Here is a 19,345-nt window from a genome sequence, read left to right as displayed (position 1 = left end):
TGTGGGATTTTTTTTTTTTTTTTTTTTTAAAACGAGTGGAAAGAAACCCCGAACTCAAAAGCGAACTCCTCGGCGCTAAATCATCTGATTCTCGGTCACTTTGTGTGAACTGCTCCATGGCAAAAACGAAAAGGATCCGACGCACACACAGTACCACACGGCGGCCACCAGAGGGAGGTGCTGGGCAGGACGTGTTCGGTTGCTGGCGAACACAATTTTAATGAGGACTGCTTTAGTTACAGCCTGTGACAGAAACAAACTTATTCTGCGCATTATACCCAAACTAAATCAGTCTTTTTTAAAAAGAAAAGCATTCACAAGTGCTAAGAGGACATGTATCCCAGTGTCATAGAGCAAGTTATTATCTTAATGGCAAGAAACTGGAAAGTACTGTAGTACAAAGGGATCTGGGGGTCCTGGTGCACGAAACTCAAAAAGTTAGTATGCAGGTGCAGCAAGTGATTAAGAAGGCCAATGGAATGTTGGCTTTTATTGCTAGGGGGTTGGAATATAAAAACAGGGAGGTATTGCTGCAGTTGTACAAGGTATTGGTGAGGCCGCACCTGGAATACTGCATACAGTTTTGGTGTCCATACTTAAGAAAAGACATACTTGCTCTCGAGTCAGTACAAAGAAGGTTCACTCGGTTAATCCCGGGGATGAGGGGGTGGTCATATGAGGAGAGGTTGAGTAGATTGGGACTCTACTCATTGGAGTTCAGAAGAATGAGAGGCGATCTTATTGAAACATATAAGATTGTGAAGGGGCTTGATCGGGTGGATGCGGTGAGGATGTTCCCAATGATGGGTGAAACTAGAACTAGGGGGCATAATCTTAAAATAAGGGGCTGCTCATTCAAAACTGAGATGAGGAGAAACTTCTTCACTCAGAGGGTGGTAGGTTTGTGGAATTTGCTGCCCCAGAAAGCTGTGGAAGCTACATCATTAAATAAATTTAAAACAGAAATAGATAGTTTCCTAGAAGTAAAGGGAATAAAGGGTTACGGGGAGCGGGCAGGAAATTGGACATGAGTCTGGGTTCGGAATGGTCATGGCCCTGTGGGTAGTGGAGCGGGCCCAGGGGCCGTGTAGCCTTGTTCTGCTCCTACTGTGTTCTAATTCTGTTAGATTTCAGGAGATGGTTTTATTCCTGTTCCTGGCTGGGGTGGAGATCGCCTTTACAGAAGGTAAGTACTGTAGAAAATATAGGGACAGAGTGATCTCCTGGAAGAATTTCGATCGCCTAGATGGGTCGGAGAGGAATTTCCCAGATTTTTTTCTCCCAAATTGGCCATTGGGTCTTTATCTGGTTTTTCGCCTCTCCCGGGAGATCACATGGGTTCGGGTGGATGCAGAGTGATAGAAGATTTGAGGTTAGGATCAGATCAGCCATGATCTTATTGAATGGTGGAGCAGGCTCGAGGGGCCGATTGGCCTACTCCTGCTCCTATTTCTTATGTTCTTATGTATTACAGTCCTTCCAATTGCCCCTCATTTCTAAACCCCCCCCCCCCCCGCCCCCCGCCCATTTTTTAATATGCATGCACTTCCCTCGTTACTTGGTTTACTTTCGTCAGGCAGAATAAATGAGAAATTTAAAACTCATGGAAGGGAAGAAAATTAGGATGGTTTAGGGGGAGTGTAGTGTATGTAACCTGAAGGAGGAAATATATTCTGCAGCCCCTGTATACTGCAGTACCAGTAGTGACCACCCCTGTATATAAGCCTGTGTAGTAACCTTGCATAGTAGTTCCAGTTTTGTCTCCATTCAGTAAACACCTGTTATAACCAACTCCTGCAGTCCGTGTCTCAATTACACACGGACGTTACAGGGAGAATGGAGGAAAGATCAGCAGTCAATGTAAAGGGAAAGAGCCGAGGGCTTTTCTAAGCGCCTCCGAGGTTAGAAATCGTAGAGACTTACAGCACAGGAGGCCATTCGGCCCGTCGTGCCTGTGCTGGCTCTTAGAGGGAGCAGTCGCGCTCGGTCCCACATCCTCCCGCTCTTTGTCTGTAACCCTGTCAGTTCCTCCTCCTCCTCAAATACCCGTCCAACTCCCTTTTAAAGTTATTGATGGAGTCAGTTTCCACCACCTTCTCAGGTCGAGCGTTCCAGATACCGACAACTCTCTGAGCGAAAAGATTATCTATGAGGAGAGATTGGAGAGGCTGGGGTTCTTTTCTTTGGAACTACTTATAAAATTCTAACAGGACTAGACAGACTAGATGCAGGAAGGATGTTCCCGATGGCGGGGGAGTCCCGAACCAGGGGTCACAGTCTAAGGATAAGGGGTAAGCCATTTAGGACAGCGATGAGGAGGAATTTCTTCACCCAGAGAGTGGTGAACCTGTGGAATTCTCTACCACACAAGGCAGTTGAGGCCAATTCATTAAATATATTCAAGAAGGAGTTGGATATATTTCTTAAGTCTAAAGGGATCAAGGGATATGGGGAGAAGGCAGGGACAGGGTACTGAATTTGGATGATCAGCCATGATCTCATTGAATGGCGGAGCAGGCTCGAGGGGCCGAATGGCCTACTCCTGCTCCTAGCTTCTATGTTTCTATGTCTATGTCTAACAGAGGAGGCTGAGGGGAGATTTAATTGAGGTGCATAAAATTATGAGGGGCCTAGGTAGAGTGGATAGGAAGGACCTATTTTCCTTAGCAGAGAGATCAATAACCAGGGGACACAGATTTAAAGTAATTGGTAAAAGGATTAGAGGGGATTTGAGGAGAACTGTTTTCACCCAGAGGGTGGTGGGGGTCTGGAACTCACTGCCTGAAAGGGTGGTAGAGGCAGAAACCCTCATCACATTTAAAAAGTACGCCCTTGAAGTGCCGTAACCTACAGGGCTACGGACCGAGAGCTGGAAGTGGGATTAGGCTGGAGAGCTCTTTGTCGGCCGGCACGGACACGATGGGCTGAATGGCCTCCTTCTGTGCCATAAATTTCTATGATTCAGTGATTGCTCCTCATCTCCCCTCTAGACCTTTGCCAGTGATTTAAAATCTAAGGTTCTGTGCGAGGGTGACAACTCTGAACCCCAGTCAGGACTTCACATGTCAAAACAGACGGGCACAGACCGACCTGAACCAAACCGAGCGATCGCACAAAGGGCAGCGGGCTCGGAGTTTGGGGAACTTCTCACAGGGCCCATCGTCCTGAACTCAGCTCAGCACCAACATTACTGGACCACTCCCGGAGCTCAATAAAGGAGAGTTCTCCTAGAATGATAGAAATTGTGTCACAGGAGGAGGCCATCGACCCCCAGTGCCTGACACACTCTCCTCTTACCCCATTCCTCCCAGAGCCTTTCACATTCCTCCTTTTCAGATACTTATCCCATTCCCTTTTAAATGATGTTCTGACCAAGTCACCACCTCAACAGGCCACTTACGGTGAAGCACCTCCCGCTCGAATAGCTCTCAGTGCAGAAACCTTCCTTCTCCCTTCCCCCCACGCCCCCTCGGTTCTTTCACTGAGAATCCTCAGAGCCCGCCGGTGACAATCGTTCCCTGTTCACCCATGGAAAGGTCCCCAGGATTTACTCATACCTCGACTGGCTGCTCCTCCCTCGGTGACGCTCCCTCTCCCCACCACGCTGCTGCTTCGGCTCCAGGCTCCACAGGAAATGCTGGGCCTCACACCCACCCCATTTCTCAGTCTCCCTCCCCCCAACCCCCATTCCCCAGTCTCCCTCTCCCTGACCCCCATTCCCCAGTCTCCTTCTCCCCAACCCCCATTCCCCAGTCTCCCTCTCCCCTGACCCCCAGTCCCTAGCCTCATTCTCCCCTGACCCCTATTCCACAGTCTCCTTCTCTCCCACTCTCCCTAGCCCCAATCTCCAGACCCCCAGTCTACTATCTCCTCTTCCGTGACCTGCAGTCCGCTATCTCCCACTCCCCTTGGCCCCCCCCACCTTAAGCCCAATCCCACAGCCCCCTCCGGTCCCTGGTCACACACTCTACCCACCCCCCCTTGAGCCCCAAGCCCCTGCCCCCTAGTACCTGTTCATCCTAGCCCTGCACCTCTCCCTGCTCCCTCGCTCTGCCCCCCAGACCTCCAGCACCCAGCCCATCCCGTTTCCCCTCACCCCTGACCAAGGGCTGGCTGTCTGCAGTGGCGAGGGTGGTGATGTCACCGAGCCGGAGGCCTCTCCATGTCACGGAGCGAGGGTGGGGGTGGTGGGGGGGGGCTGACGGGGAGACGGGCGCTCTACTGCAGCAGAATATTCAAAGTGCAAAGATCTCCCCGGGCTGCCGGCGGCAGAGTGCGGAACATTCATGCCCCATTCTGAGAGGCTCCTGGGAGATCCAGGAGCATTGCTAACTCAGGTTCCTTTAAGCTGCGTGACCGTGGTCTGGAGCTCCCGCGCAGCCGGCTCACCGGCTTTTAAATGGGAAAAGCCGCGCATGGGCGGTATATTGAATGGACCGTGCAGCCCCTTAAAGTGGCCGCGCATCCAAAAGGGAACACTGCTGCCAACCCTAGTGTTGACTGAGGAAGATGAAAAATGGGACTGTAGGAACACGCGAGAAGACGAGGAGGAGCTACAACTGCAGAGAAATATTCCAAAGGAAACGGTCTTCAAACCGTCAATGGAACAAAAATGGGAGAAGCCGGGAGACCCAGGTGGGATCCATCTCAGAATTACCAGGGAGACTGGGGAGGAGATAGTGAAGGCACGAGCCAGAATCCTCCACATAGCTTTGAAAAATGGGAACTGCTCAGGGGATCTGTGCTGGGACCCTCGTTTGTTTTCCATTCACATAAATGATTTGGGCACCGGCATGGAAGAAATGGGACTGAAGTCTGCGGAAGATACCAAACTAGGGGCCGTGGCAAACTGTGAGGAAGATTGCCGGAGATCTCAGGAGGCCAAAGGCAGGTTAGTAAGGTGGGCAGACAAGTGGCAGACGCAGTTCGATGCAGAGAATTGTGAAGCAGTTGGTTTTTGGGGTAAGGAACAGTGAAAGGAAGTGCCCCCTTCAGTGGAAATCAAGTAAATTCAAACGTTGGGTGCAGCACAGTGTCCAAATTATTTTCACACACGACCCTTATAGCCAGCGGACAGAGGGGACTTTCACTCCCCTGCTGTGGTCTAGATTCAAAACCCAGCCCTAGAGGTAAAGGCTAGTGTCTAACCCATGGCAACACCACGTAACAATCTCTTAAACCCACATTTCAGTAATCATCAACACGGAGATTTAATTCGTTCTCGGGCTGTGGGCGTCGCTGGCCAGGCCGGCATTTATTGCCCATCCCTAGTTGACCTTGAGAAGGTGGTGGTGAGCCTTCATCTTGAAGCGGGTTGATATAACTGAGCGGCTTGGCTGGGCCACTGCGGAGGGCAGTTAAGGATCAGCCACGTTGGTTTGTGTGGTAAACCACTGTATTGTATATTGCCACCTCTGGGTGGCGCTGTGTATGGAGGCATGCCTCAGCTGACTCCACCCACCACTGTGTGGGTTTCGTTCAGACTTGTTCAGTCACTCACGAAGAAGCATGGTCTCTTCTTAGCTAATAAAAGCCTTATTCATCTCTTCTTTCGACTCATCATCTCTTCTTCGACTCATCACCTTTTATGAAGTAATTGATAAGCGTATCAATTTTATTAGCTAAAAGTTAAATGGCGACACCTGAGGAGCAACAACAGCAACGGATACAGCAGACATTGCTGAGAGCCCTCAGACCACCACGCCTGGACCTCGACCCTCAAGATGTGGGTGCATCAGCCAAGTTTGAACACTGGCTGAGCTGCTTTGAATCCTTCCTCGCAATCTCACAGGTTACAGAGGAGGATCACAAACTGAAAATTTTGACCGCCCAGGTGAGCCATCAAGTATATATGCTAATCCGGGACTCTAATACGTACGTGGCGGCCCTCGAGCTACTAAAAGGGCAATATACGCGCCCAGTGAACACAATTTACGCCCGACACCTCTTGGGATCCCGCAGGCAGCAACCGGGAGAATCGGTAGGGGCATTTGCACGGGCGCTACTGGCACTCTGCAGAGACTGCGATTGTAAAGCGGTAACGGCTGTGGAGCACGCGCAGGGACTCGCCTGTGATGCCTTCGTCAGGGGCCTCCAGTCAGACCACACCCGGCAGAGACTGCTAGAAAGCAAGGAACCCGACCTGAAGACGGCCATTGCCCTTGCGCTCTCGTTAGAGGAGGCCCACCGAAACCTCGAGGCATACCCCCGTAACGGCGCCGAGACATGGCAATCGAAACCGTGGGACACGGGACCGCCGCCCCCGGCACCAACCGCTGCAGCGACCCAACCGAGACAGCAGCCTCCGGTAAGAACTGCTTCGATGCCCAGTAACCAGGCCCAAAAATGCTATTTCTGTGGCCAGTTAAAACATCCCAGAGCGCACTGCCCAGCTAAGACAGCTACCTGCTCGGGCTGCGGGAAGAAAGGCCATTACGCTAACGCCTGCAAGGGGAAGCCAGCCAGCAGCGCAGCGTGCGGGCCGTGGGAGCAGCCATCTTATCCGCCATTTTGTGTACCCCTGGCCGCATGGCATCCGCCGCCATCGTATCCAACGCACTCAACCGCCATTTCGTCACCGGAACCGACCACCGTCTCGGCGGATGACTATAGTGACTCACTAAGCCACATACTGGCCTCCGTGACGCTGGATCAAGGCCACCCTCACCATCTATCCAGCTCCATGATGGATATCGCGGTAAACGGCCGCGCCACCAGTTGCCTGATCGACAGCGGGAGCACAGAGAGTTTCGTCCACCCCGACACGGTACGTAGCCACTCCCTCACGATTCTGCCAACGCACCATCGCATTTCTATGGCGTCCAAGTCCCAGTCAATGGACATCAGCGGCTACTGTGTGGTGACCCTGTCAGTAGGGGGCACTGAATATCAAAAATTTAAACTGCTAGTCCTGCCCCGTCTTTGCGCTGCCGTCCTGCTAGGGTTGGATTTTCAGTGCCACCTTAAGAGTGTCACACTAGCATACGGTGGACCCCTCCCCCCACTCACAGTCTGCAACCAACAACTTTTAAATCGCCCGCTGCAAACCACCTGCAGCCTTTCCACATTAAAAGTCCCCCCCCCTCCCCTGTTCGCTAACCTCACCCGCGACTGTAAACCCATCGCTACCAAAAGCAGGCGGTACAGTGCCGGGGACAGAGCTTTTATCAGCTCTGAGGTGGAGCGGCTCTTGAAGGAGGGCATTATCGAAGGTAGCACTAGCCCCTGGCGAGCCCAGGTTGTAGTCGTTAAAACCACTGCAAAACGCCGCATGGTAATCGACTACAGCCAAACCATAAACCGGTACACCCAGCTGGACGCGTACCCCCTCCCTCGCATATCTGATATGGTCAATCAGATTGCGCAATACAAAGTATTCTCCACCATCGACCTTAAGTCAGCGTACCACCAGCTGCCCATCCGCCATGAGGACCGCCAGTATACTGCCTTCGAGGCAAACGGCCGCCTCTACCACTTCCTTAGGGTCCCCTTCGGCGTCACCAACGGGGTTTCGGTCTTCCAAAGGGAGATGGACCGAATGGTTGACCAGAACGCGCTGCGGGCAACCTTCCCCTATTTGGATAACGTCACCATCTGCGGCCACGACCAGCAGGACCACGACGTTAATCTAGCAAATTTCCTCCGTACGGCCCAACGGCTGAACCTAACGTACAATAAGGAAAAATGTATGTTTCACACCAAGCGCCTGGCCATCCTCGGCTGCGTGGTGGAGAACGGAGTCATCGGGCCCGACCCCGACAGAATGCGCCCCCTAATGGAGCTACCCCTTCCCCACTGCCAAAAAGCACTGAAGAGATGCCTGGGGTTTTTCTCCTACTACGCCCAGTGGGTGCCCCTCTATGCAGACAAAGCCAGGCCCCTCATCAAAGCCACCTCCTTCCCCCTGACACCAGAGGCGTGTGCAGCCTTCACTCTTATCAAGAACGATATCGCGAAGGCCGCAATGCACGCGGTGGATGAGTCCATCCCCTTCCAAGTGGAGAGCGATGCCTCCGACTTCGCCCTAGCCGTGACCCTTAACCAGGCGGGCAGACCCGTGGCCTTTTTCTCAAGGACCCTCCAGGGCCCCGAGACGAGACACTCCTCCGTCGAAAAGGAGGCCCAGGCTATTGTAGAAGCGGTGCGTCACTGGAGGCATTACCTGGCCGGGAAACGATTTACCCTGCTCACTGACCAGCGTTCAGTAGCTTTTATGTTTAATAATAAGCAGAGGGGTAAAATCAAGAACGACAAGATCTTGAGGTGGAGAATCGAACTCTCCACCTACAATTATGATATCTTGTATCGGCCAGGGAAACTCAATGAGCCCCCAGATGCCCTATCACGTGGTACATGCGCCAACGCGCAGAGTGATAGGCTGCAGTCCCTCCACAATGACCTCTGCCACCCGGGGGTCACCAGGTTTTTCCATTTTATCAAATCCCGTAACCTGCCCTACTCCATCGAGGAGGTCAGGACCATGACCAAGAGCTGCCAAATCTGCGCCGAGTGCAAACCGCACTTCTATAGGCCGGACAGAGCAAGCCTGATCAAGGCCACCCGCCCCTTCGAACGCCTGAGCGTCGATTTTAAAGGGCCCCTCCCCTCCGCTGACCGCAATGTGTACTTCCTCAACATAGTTGATGAGTACTCCCGTTTCCCCTTTGCCATCCCTTGCCCAGACATGACCAGTACCACGGTCATCAAGTGTCTGAATGACATCTTCGCTCTGTTCGGGTTCCCCAGCTATATACATAGCGACAGGGGCTCATCGTTCATGAGCGACGAACTTCGGCAGTACCTGCTAACAAGAGGTATCGCCATGAGCAGGACCACCAGTTACAACCCCCGGGGGAACGGCCAGGTGGAAAGGGAGAACGCGACGGTTTGGAAGGCAGTCCTCTTAGCACTAAAATCTAAGGGCCTTCCGACCTCCCGCTGGCAGGAGGTCCTCCCTGCAGCGCTTCACTCCATTCGGTCACTGCTTTGTACTGCCACTAATGCGACCCCTCATGAGAAAATGTTCGTTTTCCCCCGGAAGTCTACATCGGGAACCTCGCTACCGGCATGGTTGACTTCTCCTGGGCCCGTCCTACTGCGGAGGCACGTGAGGACGCATAAAACGGACCCCCTGGTCGAGCGGGTGCACCTCCTACACGCCAACCCCCAGTATGCCTGGGTGACATACCCAGACGGGCGGGAGGACACGGTCTCCATACGAGATCTCGCACCCTCGGGTACCCCTGAATTACCACCGTTATCCCCCTTACCACCGTTATCCCCCTTACCACTGTTATCCCCCACCACCCCTCCCAACCCAACCCCTGCAGACGGCATGCCAAAGCCCCAGGAATCTTCGCCAACCACCCAGACACCAGACCCGACGTCGGATGCTGCAACACCACCGCCGCCACCACGACGATCAGGACGTCAGACAAGGCCTCCTGATAGACTTAACTTGTAGTACCCTTCACCCCGCCGGACTTCACATTAAACAAGGGGTGAATGTGGTAAACCACTGTATTGTATATTGCCACCTCTGGGTGGCGCTGTGTATGGAGGCATGCCTCAGCTGACTCCACCCACCACTGTGTGGGTTTCGTTCAGACTTGTTCAGTCACTCACGAAGAAGCATGGTCTCTTCTTAGCTAATAAAAGCCTTATTCATCTCTTCTTTCGACTCATCATCTCTTCTTCGACTCATCACCTTTTATGAAGTAATTGATAAGCGTATCAGTTTGGGACTGGAGTCACGTGTGGGCCAGACCGGGGTAAGGACGGCAGGTTTCCGTCCCTAAAGGACAGCGGTGAACCAGTTGGGTTTTTAACAACACGGTCACTTTAACTGATATCAGCTTTTTATCTCCAGATTTCATTTGCCGTGGTGGATTGGAACACAGGTTGTCTGTATTAGTAGTCAAGTTGTCTGGATTACTAGTCTAGGAACAGAAATGCTACACCATCGTAACCCTAAACCCTTGGTGTATCTTTAACTGATACCTGTTGTCATTAATCTTATCATTCATGAAGAAATGACACATGAAATAACACTGGGCGGCCAGCTGGTGGAGCCGTCCAAGGAGTATAAAGTCCAAAATAACAACAGAAAATGCTGGAAAAACTCAGCAGGCCAGGCAACATCCGTGGAGAGAAATTAGAGTCGACGTTTCGGGTCTAGCCCTTTTTCAAAACTGGAAAGGAAATAAAATAGATCGAAGGCAGGGCTGCGATAGAACAAAAGAAGTAAAGAGACATTAAGAGGTATTCAAAACCAGACGAGATGGTAATAGGAGAGTGGAGACAAAAGACGGCTCAGATTAGGTGTGAAGTGTACTGGCAGGATGAGAGACAGCTGCCATGTGGGAGAGAGAAAAAAAAAGGAAAGGGGGGGAAGGAAAAACCCAAAACAAAGGGGTGGAAAAAAAATATATAAGTAAAAATGTAATAGGGGCCGAGGTTATGATCTGAAATTGTTGAACTCGATATTGAGTCCGGAAGGCTGCAAAGTGCCTAATCGGAAGTATAAAGTCCAAGCCCAGCTTGCCCAGGACGTTTTTGTAACCAGGAACTAGTGATGTAACTAGAATCTCATGGTTGTGAAACAGTTGATTAAAGCCTTGTTTTATACTCAAAGCAAGTGCTCAGTGAGTTTTCTTACGTCACCAGTGTTCTATATTACAACATCCTTGTCGGCCGGGGCTCAGTGGGCAGCACTCTCTAAGTTAGAAGGTTGTGGGTTCAAATCCCACCCCAGGAACTTTGAGCATAAAATCTAGACTGGCACTCACAGTGCAGTGCCGAGGGAGTGCTGCACTGCCGTCTTTTGGATGAGACGTTAAACCGAGGCCCCGTCTGCCCTCTCAGGCGGATGTAAAAGATGCCCGGGCACTAATTCGAAGATATGGGGAGTTCTCCCCGGTGTCCTGGCCAATATTTATCCCTCAACCAACATCACTAAGGACAGAAATGACATCAGAAAATGCTGGAAACACTCAGCAGGCCAGGCAGCATTCGTGGAGAGAGAAACAGCGTTAACGTTTCAGGTCTGGGACCCTTCGTCAGAACTGGAAAAAGTTAGAGATGTAACAGATTTTAAGCAGGTGCGGGGGCAGGGAAAGGGGGAGGGGACATCTGTGATAGGGATGGAGGCAGGAGAGATTAAATGTCGCAAATGGGGATGGCAGAATCATCAACAGCTGCCGCCTGAGAAAATAGGGGCAGGGGTTATAGTCTGAAATTGTTGAACTCGCTGTTGAGTCCAGAAGCCTGTAAATTGCCTAATCGCAAGATGAGGTGCTGTTCCTCGAGCTTACACTGAGCTTTATTGGAACAGTGTAAGAGTCCGAGGACGGAGAGGTCAGAGTGGGAGTGGAGCGGAGAATTAAAGTGACAGGCCACCGGGAGCTCGGGGTCACCCTTACGGACTGAACGGAGGTGTTCCGCAAAGCGGTCACCCAGTCTGCGTTTGGTCTCCCCAATGTAGAGGAGACCGCATCGTGAGCAGCGAATACAGTATACTAGATTGCGAGAAGTACAAGTAAATCGCTGTTTCACCTGGAAGGGGTGTTTGGGGCCCTGGACAGTGGGAAGGGAGGTTGGTAAAAGGGCAGGTGTTGCATCTCCTGCGCTTGCACGGGAAGGTGCCGTGGGAAGGGGAGGGGCTGTTGGGGGTGATTGAGAAGTGGACCAGGGTGTCGCGGAGGGCGCGGTCCCTTGGGAATGCTGAAAGGGGGAGGTGAGGGGAAGACGTGTTTGGTGGTGGGATCACGTTGGAGGCGGCAGAAATGGCAGAGGATGATCCGTTGAATGTAGAGGCTGGTGGGATGAAAGGTGAGGACAAGGGGAACCCTATTGTGGTTCCGGGAGGGAGGGGAAGGGGTGAGAGCAGAAGTGCGGGAAATGGAACGGACACGGTCAAGGGCCGTGTCAACCACAGTAGAGGGGAATCCTCAGTTGAGGAAAAAGGAAGACATGTCGGAAGCACTAGTATGGAAGGTGGCATCGTCAGAACAGACGCGGCAGAGACGGAGAAACTGGGAGAATGGAATAGAGTCCTTACAGGAAGCGGGGTGGGAGGAAGTGTAGTCCAGGTAGCTGTGGGAGTCAGTGGGCTTATAGTGGATGTTTGTCAACAACCTATCCCCAGAAATGGAGGCAGAGAAGTCGAGGAAGGGAAGGAAAGAATCGGAGATGGGCCATGTGAAGGTGAGGGAAGGGTGGAAATTGGAAGCAAATTGAATTAAATTTTCTAGTTCAGGGCGAGAGCAGGAAACGGCACCAATACAGTCATTGATGTACCGGAAAAAGAGGTGAGGAGGGAGGGGACCCGAGTAGGACTGGAACAAAGAATGTTCCACATATCCCACGAACAGGCAGGCATAGCTAGGACCCATGCAGGTACCCATAGCAATACCTTTCATTTGGAGGAAGTGAGTGGAGTCAAAGCAGAAGTTGTTCAATGTGAGAACAAGTTCAGCCAGGTGGAGGAGGGTGGTGGTGGATGGGGACTGGTCGGGCCTCTGTTCAAGGAAGAAGCAGAGCGCCCTCAGGCCCTCCTGGTGGGGGATGGAGTTGTAGAGGGATTGGACGTCCATGGTGAAAAGGAGACGGTTGGGGCCAGGAAACTGGAAACTGTTAAAGTGGCGGAGGGCGTCGGAAAAGTCACGGATGTAGGTGGGAAGAGACTGGATAAGGGGAGAAAAAATAGATAGGAAGAGCTAGGAAGAATCAGTTCCGTGGGGCAAGAACAGGCTGAAACGATGGGTCTACCAGGGCAGCCCTGTTTGTGGATCTGGGGAAGGAGGTAGAAGCGGGCTGTGCGGGGTTGGGGGACTATGAGGTTGACAGCCATGGAGGGAAGATCTCCAGAGGAGGTGAGGTCAGTGACAGTCTTGGAAACTGTGAATCTGTTTATTATTACATTGCTGTTTGTGGGATCCTGCTCTGTGTAAATTGGCTGCCGCATTTCTTACATTCTACACTCCAAAAAAAGTACTTCACTGGCTGTAAGGATGTGAACGGCGCTATATAAATGGAAATTCTTACTTTCTTTACCTGATAGTTGTTGTCAATGGGCTCGACCATGGGCCGTCCCACTTGCTTCAGCATGATCGTGTAGCACACGCAGATGGTGACCACGGGCAGAAGGTAGACAGCCAGAAACGTGTACACGATGAAGGCTTTCTGCTGGGATTCTGTGGGGAAGGCCTCAATGCAGTAAGTCTGCAGTCCATACCAGTAGCCCCTCGCTATCCTGTGGTACATGGCCATGGGGACGGACAGAATGAAGGAACCTGCAAAGGGAAATAAAAGAGCAAAAGAATGTAGAAGGTAAGGAACAGAGAGAACAGGGTAAAGGGAAGGAAATTAATGGAAAGGTGTTATTTGGACTGGTCTCCATTATGTTTGCACAAGATAAGGGAGAAGAGAGGTGAAAGGATTACAATTCAGGATAAAAATAACCAAAGAAGAAGCAGGAGGAAGCTGTATTTCTTTTAGGCCCGTGAGGTGAGTCTATGATATGAATCTTCCAATTTAATCCCCGGATTTACCTAGACTGCTCTGGAGAGTTCCAGTAATCCTGTGATCTCAAATAAAAACCGTAAACTTGCGGCGATTAAGTGGTGTGACTGTCAGGAGGAGATACGTGACATTCGCTCCGCCGTTGGCGGCCATGCCTTCAGCTGCCTAGGCCCCACACTCTGGAATTCCCCTCCCTCAACCTCTCCCTCTCTGCATCTCCCTCCAGCCCCTCCTTAAAACACACCTCAGAGGCCAAGCTTTTGGTCAACCCTTCCTTGGCTCGATGTTCATTTTCTACCTTCGGTGAAGCACCTTGGGGCATTTTTTCTATGTTAAAGGTGCTTTATAAAAGCATGTGGTCGTTGCTCCGATGCGCTGTTAAACTGAGGCTGCGTCTGCCAAATAAAATTAAAATCATCTGCTCAGTCACCTCATTGCTGTCTGTGAGACATTGTTGCCACAAAAATGGCTGCCACAAAATGGCTGCCACAAAAATGGCTGCCACAAAATGGCCACCACAAAAATGGCTGCCACAAAATGGCCACCACCCCATTAGCAGTCACGTTCCAGTATTCAGTCCATATAAAACCACCTGGTTACCCATGGTTCTACCCATCCTTTTTATTTTTGGACAGTCCTATAAAAGGAGTTATCTATCTTCCCTCTCCAGTTCTGGCGAAGGGTCTCCACCCGAAATGTTAACTTGTCTTGTCTCTGGCCTGACACTGATGGACTTGCTGTGTATTTACAGCATTTGTTGGAGTTATTTTTGCCCCCTCTTCTGCCTTTGCTTGTCTGTCACACTCACCGATCCAGATGGCCACGCTGACCGCCATTGCCAGCCTGGGCGTGCGGCGGCGAAGTGACCGGAGCGGGTAGACGGTCGCGTAGCAACGATCCATGCTCATAGCGGTTAGCGTTATACAAGTTGCCTGGACGGTGACCTGGAGAGAGAAAGAGAAAAATGAAGGGAAACACACATCAGTTGTTAAAACTGTCCTGACTTTTGCACCATTGCATGTGCCGTCCATAATACACCATCCCCTCATCCCTCCTCTCCTAAGGAACAGGAAAGAGGCCATTCAGCCCCTCGGGCCTGCTCCACCATTCAATTAGATCATGGCTGATCTGTTCCACGACTCCATTTTCCCACCTTTGCTCCCTTTCCCTTGATACCCTTACCCAGCAAAAATCCAGCAATCTCAGTCTTGAAAGCTCCAATTGTCCCCCAGCCTCCACAGCCTTCTGGGGGAGAGAGTTCCAGGTTTCTACTGCCCTTTGTGTGAAAAAGTGCTTCTTGATTTCCCTCCTCAACGGCCTAGCTCTAATTTTAAGATTGTGTCCCCCTCGGTCTTGATTCCTTCACCAGAGGCATTAGTTTCTCTGTATCTACCCGATCGAATCCTTTTAACATTTTAAACTCCTTGATCAAATCACCCCTCAATCTCCTATACTCAAGGCAACACCAGCCAAGTTTATGCAACTTGTCCTCATTATTTAACCCTCTAAGCCCCTTGATGAACGACCAACATTCAGCTCTCAGCAGCTCTATCATAGATGGCTAGTTTTGGGTGAGAATTGATTTGCACTCAGAGTGCTTCATGTTTCCACGATGGTGATTCTCTTTTGTTTCCCCGGAGTTATTCTCCCCTCCTCGCCTGGTACTGATCCCCGGTGACAGCTGCCCTCCAATACCTCACCACAATTCTTGCATGAGCCTTGACCAGGAGTGTCGGTAATATTTCACCCTTGCCCCGTGTTGTGTATGTACCTTTAAGAGAATAACTGGTCTCAGGCTGCAGTACCGGCAGTGACCACCCCTGTATAAAAGGCGCTAGAGAGCCTCTGTTGTTTAGATTCGTTTATGCCTTTCACCAGTAAAGTTCTGTTTGTTTCTCTCCTGCTAGTCCGTGTCTAAATCATTCACGGACTTAACACTGGCGACGAGTAAGGAAACGAACTTACCTGCAACTCAGCAGCAGCTCCGACGACGTTGTTGAAGGTCGGAGCCAGAAAAAAAAAAAAAAATAGAGGCCATTGAAACTCGAGAAACGGGCGTTGACCGTCAATCATCGGGTTCAAGGCTTTGCAGGAGCGACTTTTCAGAGCCAGGCTGGGTTCCTCGGTCCGTGGTTTCCCAGCTAATCGGGCTGGTGGCAGGTAGTGCTCTGATCCTTCCTGGGCTGCGGCGGGCTGAAGCTCGATCGGGTGGCCTTTCAACGGGGCCGGGCAGCGAGTCGGGAAGCAAAGAGAGAGAGAGAGGGTGGAGCACACAGGGCGCGGCCGGTGTTTCAAAGCTGGGCAGCGTTCGGACCTCAGAAGAGGGAGGGAAGTGTTCCAGAGGGTCCGCTCCACGACGGAAAGATAATAAAAGAAAACGAATGAATATTTAACGTGCAGGAAACCGTGGAAAGCAGCGCTAACAACAGCGGGGAAGAAGACAAAGCGCGGGAGGCGCCATGTTGTTAAACCGGGGAAGAAGGCAAAGCGCGGGAGACGCCATTTTAGATTTGCAAGATGCCGAAGACTGGCTGTATCACTGCTTTTGATAATACATTAGAGGACTGGACCACGTATGTGGAAAGAGTCGAGGTATATTTCGAGGCAAATGAAATAGCGGAGGGGAAAAAGGCATCAATATTGCTAAACGTAATGGGCGCTAGAACGTACGGCCTATTGTGGGATCTGATTACTCCAGCCAAACCGAAGGCGAAGAGTTTTAATGAAATTGTTGCTGTTCTACAGGAGCACTTAAACCCTGCACCGCTGTTGATAGCAGAAAGATTTAAATTCCACAGGAGAACTCAGCACAAAGATGAGAGCAATGCTGAGTATCTTACGGAACTACGCAAGCTTTCAAAGCACTACCAGTTCGGAGCAGGACTGGCAGATACCCTACGGGACAAATTTGTCTGTGGACTCCTGAGTGAAGGAACACAGAAGAAGTTACTCGCAGAAAAAGAGCTGACGCTAGATAAGGCTTTCAGTGTGGCAGTATCGTATGAAGCAGCAGCCAGGGGAGCTGCAGAAATTCAACAAAAACCACAGGAATACAGCACCCACGAAATGACACGGGGATTTGCAAAATGTTATCGCTGCGGCAGAACTAACCATGACCAGAAGGACTGCTGGTCCAAAGACAAAATATGCAGACAATGCGGGAAGATTGGACACATTGCACGAGTTTGTAGGTCTGGGAAGAAGACCAGCGACAACAAAAAGGCTACTAAGGAACCGTACAAGAAAGTACAAAAGATGACGGACAGTAGTTCCGAAGACCAGATGAGCGATAGTGAATCCGAGAACAGGAGATTAAGCTGTCTCAAACTTCACAATGTAATCGCAAAAGAGGATCACCGAACCATTTGGGTCACCCTCACGATAGCAGGGTCCCAAGTTAAAATGGAATTGGATACAGGATCAGCGCTAACCGTCATGAATCAACGAGACTATGAGCGGCTATTTTCACACATACCCTTGAGAGAGACATCCATCGTCTTGACGACGTATACGGGGCAAAAAGTATACCCCAGAGGAAAAATAAGGGTGCCTGTCGAATACAATGGCAAGAAAATACGGAAATTGTATCTCTACATACTGCCAAATGGTGGACCACCGTTATTGGGACAGGAATGGATCAGGAAGATAAACTTAGATTGGCATTCCATTCATGCAATGACGGTGGACAGTAAAAAAGATGAAGACGTCACTCCTGGACGATTGTCAACAATCTTAGCTAACGCCAAAGAGGTATTTCAACAAGAACTGGGCACGCTTAAAGGCGTAACCGCCTCGTTAAAAATAGAAGAGAATGCAGTTCCCAAGTTTTTCAAAGCGAGACCGGTACCATATGCAATTTGTCCAGCTGTCGAGGCAGAGCTGGAGAATCTGGAGAAGGCGGGCGTGTTGTCTAAGGTCGACTGGAGCGAGTGGGCGACACCCATCGTTCCTGTCATGAAGAAAACGTTAAGCAATAAGTCCGGAGAGCCAAGGAAGATTCGCATCTGTGGGGATTTCAAGGTGACGGTGAACCCTGTCCTTCACACAGTACAATATCCTCTTCCAAGGATAGAAGACATCTTCGCCTCACTGTCTGGAGGGAAACGTTTTACAAAAATTGACCTAGCACAAGCATATTTGCAGATGGAGGTTGAAGAGTCCTCTAGGAAGTATCTCACGATAAACACTCACAAAGGTCTTTACCAGTATCATCGATTGGTATTCGGAGTAGCATCGGCTCTGGCGATATGGCAAAGAGCGATGGAACAAGTCCTGCAAGGGATTCCGGGGACTCAGTGTTACTTGGACGACATCCTTGTAACAGGTGAAGATGACAGTGAACACCTTAACAACCTAGAACAGGTGCTCACTAGACTATGGGAACATGGGCTGCGAGCCAACCGCCCCAAGTGCGAATTTTTTAAGAAACAGATATCGTATTGTGGCCACGTGATTGATGAAGAGGGGTTACGTAAGTCCCCTGACAAAATTGAAGCGGTTGTTAAGGCCCCAGCGCCTGAAAATGTGTCGCAACTGAGGTCATTCCTTGGGTTGGTGAATTACTATCATAAGTTTTTGCCGAATTTGTCGACAATTCTGCATCCACTGAACGCCCTGCTACGAACGGGGGTAGCATGGAAATGGAGCGATGATTGTAAACGTGCTTTTCAGAAGAGTAAGGACTTAATCACTTCGAAGGAAGTATTGGCTCACTACAACCCAGCACTGCCAATCAGGCTGGCGTGTGATGCATCTCCCTACGGCATTGGGGCGGTACTGTCACATAAATTCCTTGATGGTTTGGAGAGGTCGATAGCTTTTGCGTCACGCTCGTTAACTTCTGCCGAGCGTAACTACGCCCAGATTGACAGAGAGGTCCTCAGCCTAGTGTGGGGGGTGAAGAAGTTCAATCACTATCTGCACGGTCAAAAATTTACTCTACTAACCGATCATCAACCTCTTGTCTCCATTTTCAACCCTCAGAAGGGCGTACCGATAATGACAGCACAACGGCTGCAGAGATGGTCCCTTTTCCTAGGGGCACACCAATATGACATCGAGTACAGGGGAACTAAACAGCATGGAAATGCTGATGGATTGTCACGTCTACCGTTGCCGACGGCGGAAGATGAAGACCTTGCAGTGGATCCAATGGAGTTATTCCACTCGACCATAGTCGAATGTCTCCCTGTGACGAATGCAAACATAGAAAAGGAAACACGGAATGACCCAACACTATCACGGGTCTATGATTTAACGGTGAAGGGATGGCCAGCACATGGCGAACCACTGCTGCCAGCGTTTTCGTCAAGAAGAGAACAGCTGTCAGTGTGCAGAGGAACCTTGATGTGTGGATCCAGAGTAGTAATTCCACCTAAGTTGACGGATAGAGTGCTCAATGAGCTTCATGAGGGTCATCTGGGTGGGGTAAAAATGAAGAGCTTAGCCAGAGCGTTTGTGTGGTGGCCGGGAATCGATAGAGAAATCGAAGAGATGACCAAGAGCTGTGCAGGATGCCAGAAGGTCCAAAACGCCCCACCACAAGCTCCTCTGCATCCATGGGAGTGGCCCTCATCTCCATGGCAAAGGGTGCACATTGATTTTGCTGGTCCCTTCATGGACTCGATGTTTTTAATTGCGGTGGATGCACATTCAAAGTGGCCAGAGGTAATAAAAATGTCCTCAACCACCACGGAAAAAACTATCGCAGTTTTACGAACCATATTCGCCAGGAATGGGCTGCCTGAACAGATTTGCTCTGACAATGGACCACAGTTTGTGTCTGAAGAGTTCCGGAGGTTCTTAAAGAACAATGGTGTTAAGC

The 19,345-nt window shown here is 50.7% G+C and overlaps 1 protein-coding gene across 1 annotated transcript in view; it reads right to left on the bottom strand.

Moving 5' to 3' along the window:
• The window catches only part of LOC147097669 (G protein-coupled receptor 54-like), a 55,980-nt gene that overhangs the window by 11,202 nt on the left and 25,433 nt on the right, over nucleotides 1-19,345 (bottom strand). Inside the window, exons 3-4 of the mRNA XM_085971666.1 lie at nucleotides 14,330-14,465; nucleotides 13,054-13,292 (exon numbers count right to left, since the gene is read on the bottom strand). Coding sequence (XP_085827792.1) covers nucleotides 13,054-13,292; nucleotides 14,330-14,465 — 375 coding nt within the window. The remainder of the gene's footprint in view (nucleotides 1-13,053; nucleotides 13,293-14,329; nucleotides 14,466-19,345) is intronic.

This window comes from Somniosus microcephalus, chromosome 31, assembly GCF_052327205.1.
Source record: "Somniosus microcephalus isolate GS21.2 chromosome 31, FLI_Smic_1.0, whole genome shotgun sequence".
NCBI classification, from domain to species: domain Eukaryota; kingdom Metazoa; phylum Chordata; class Chondrichthyes; order Squaliformes; family Somniosidae; genus Somniosus; species Somniosus microcephalus.
Note: the sequence above shows the minus strand (reverse complement) of the source record. Positions and strands in the feature narration are given on the sequence as shown.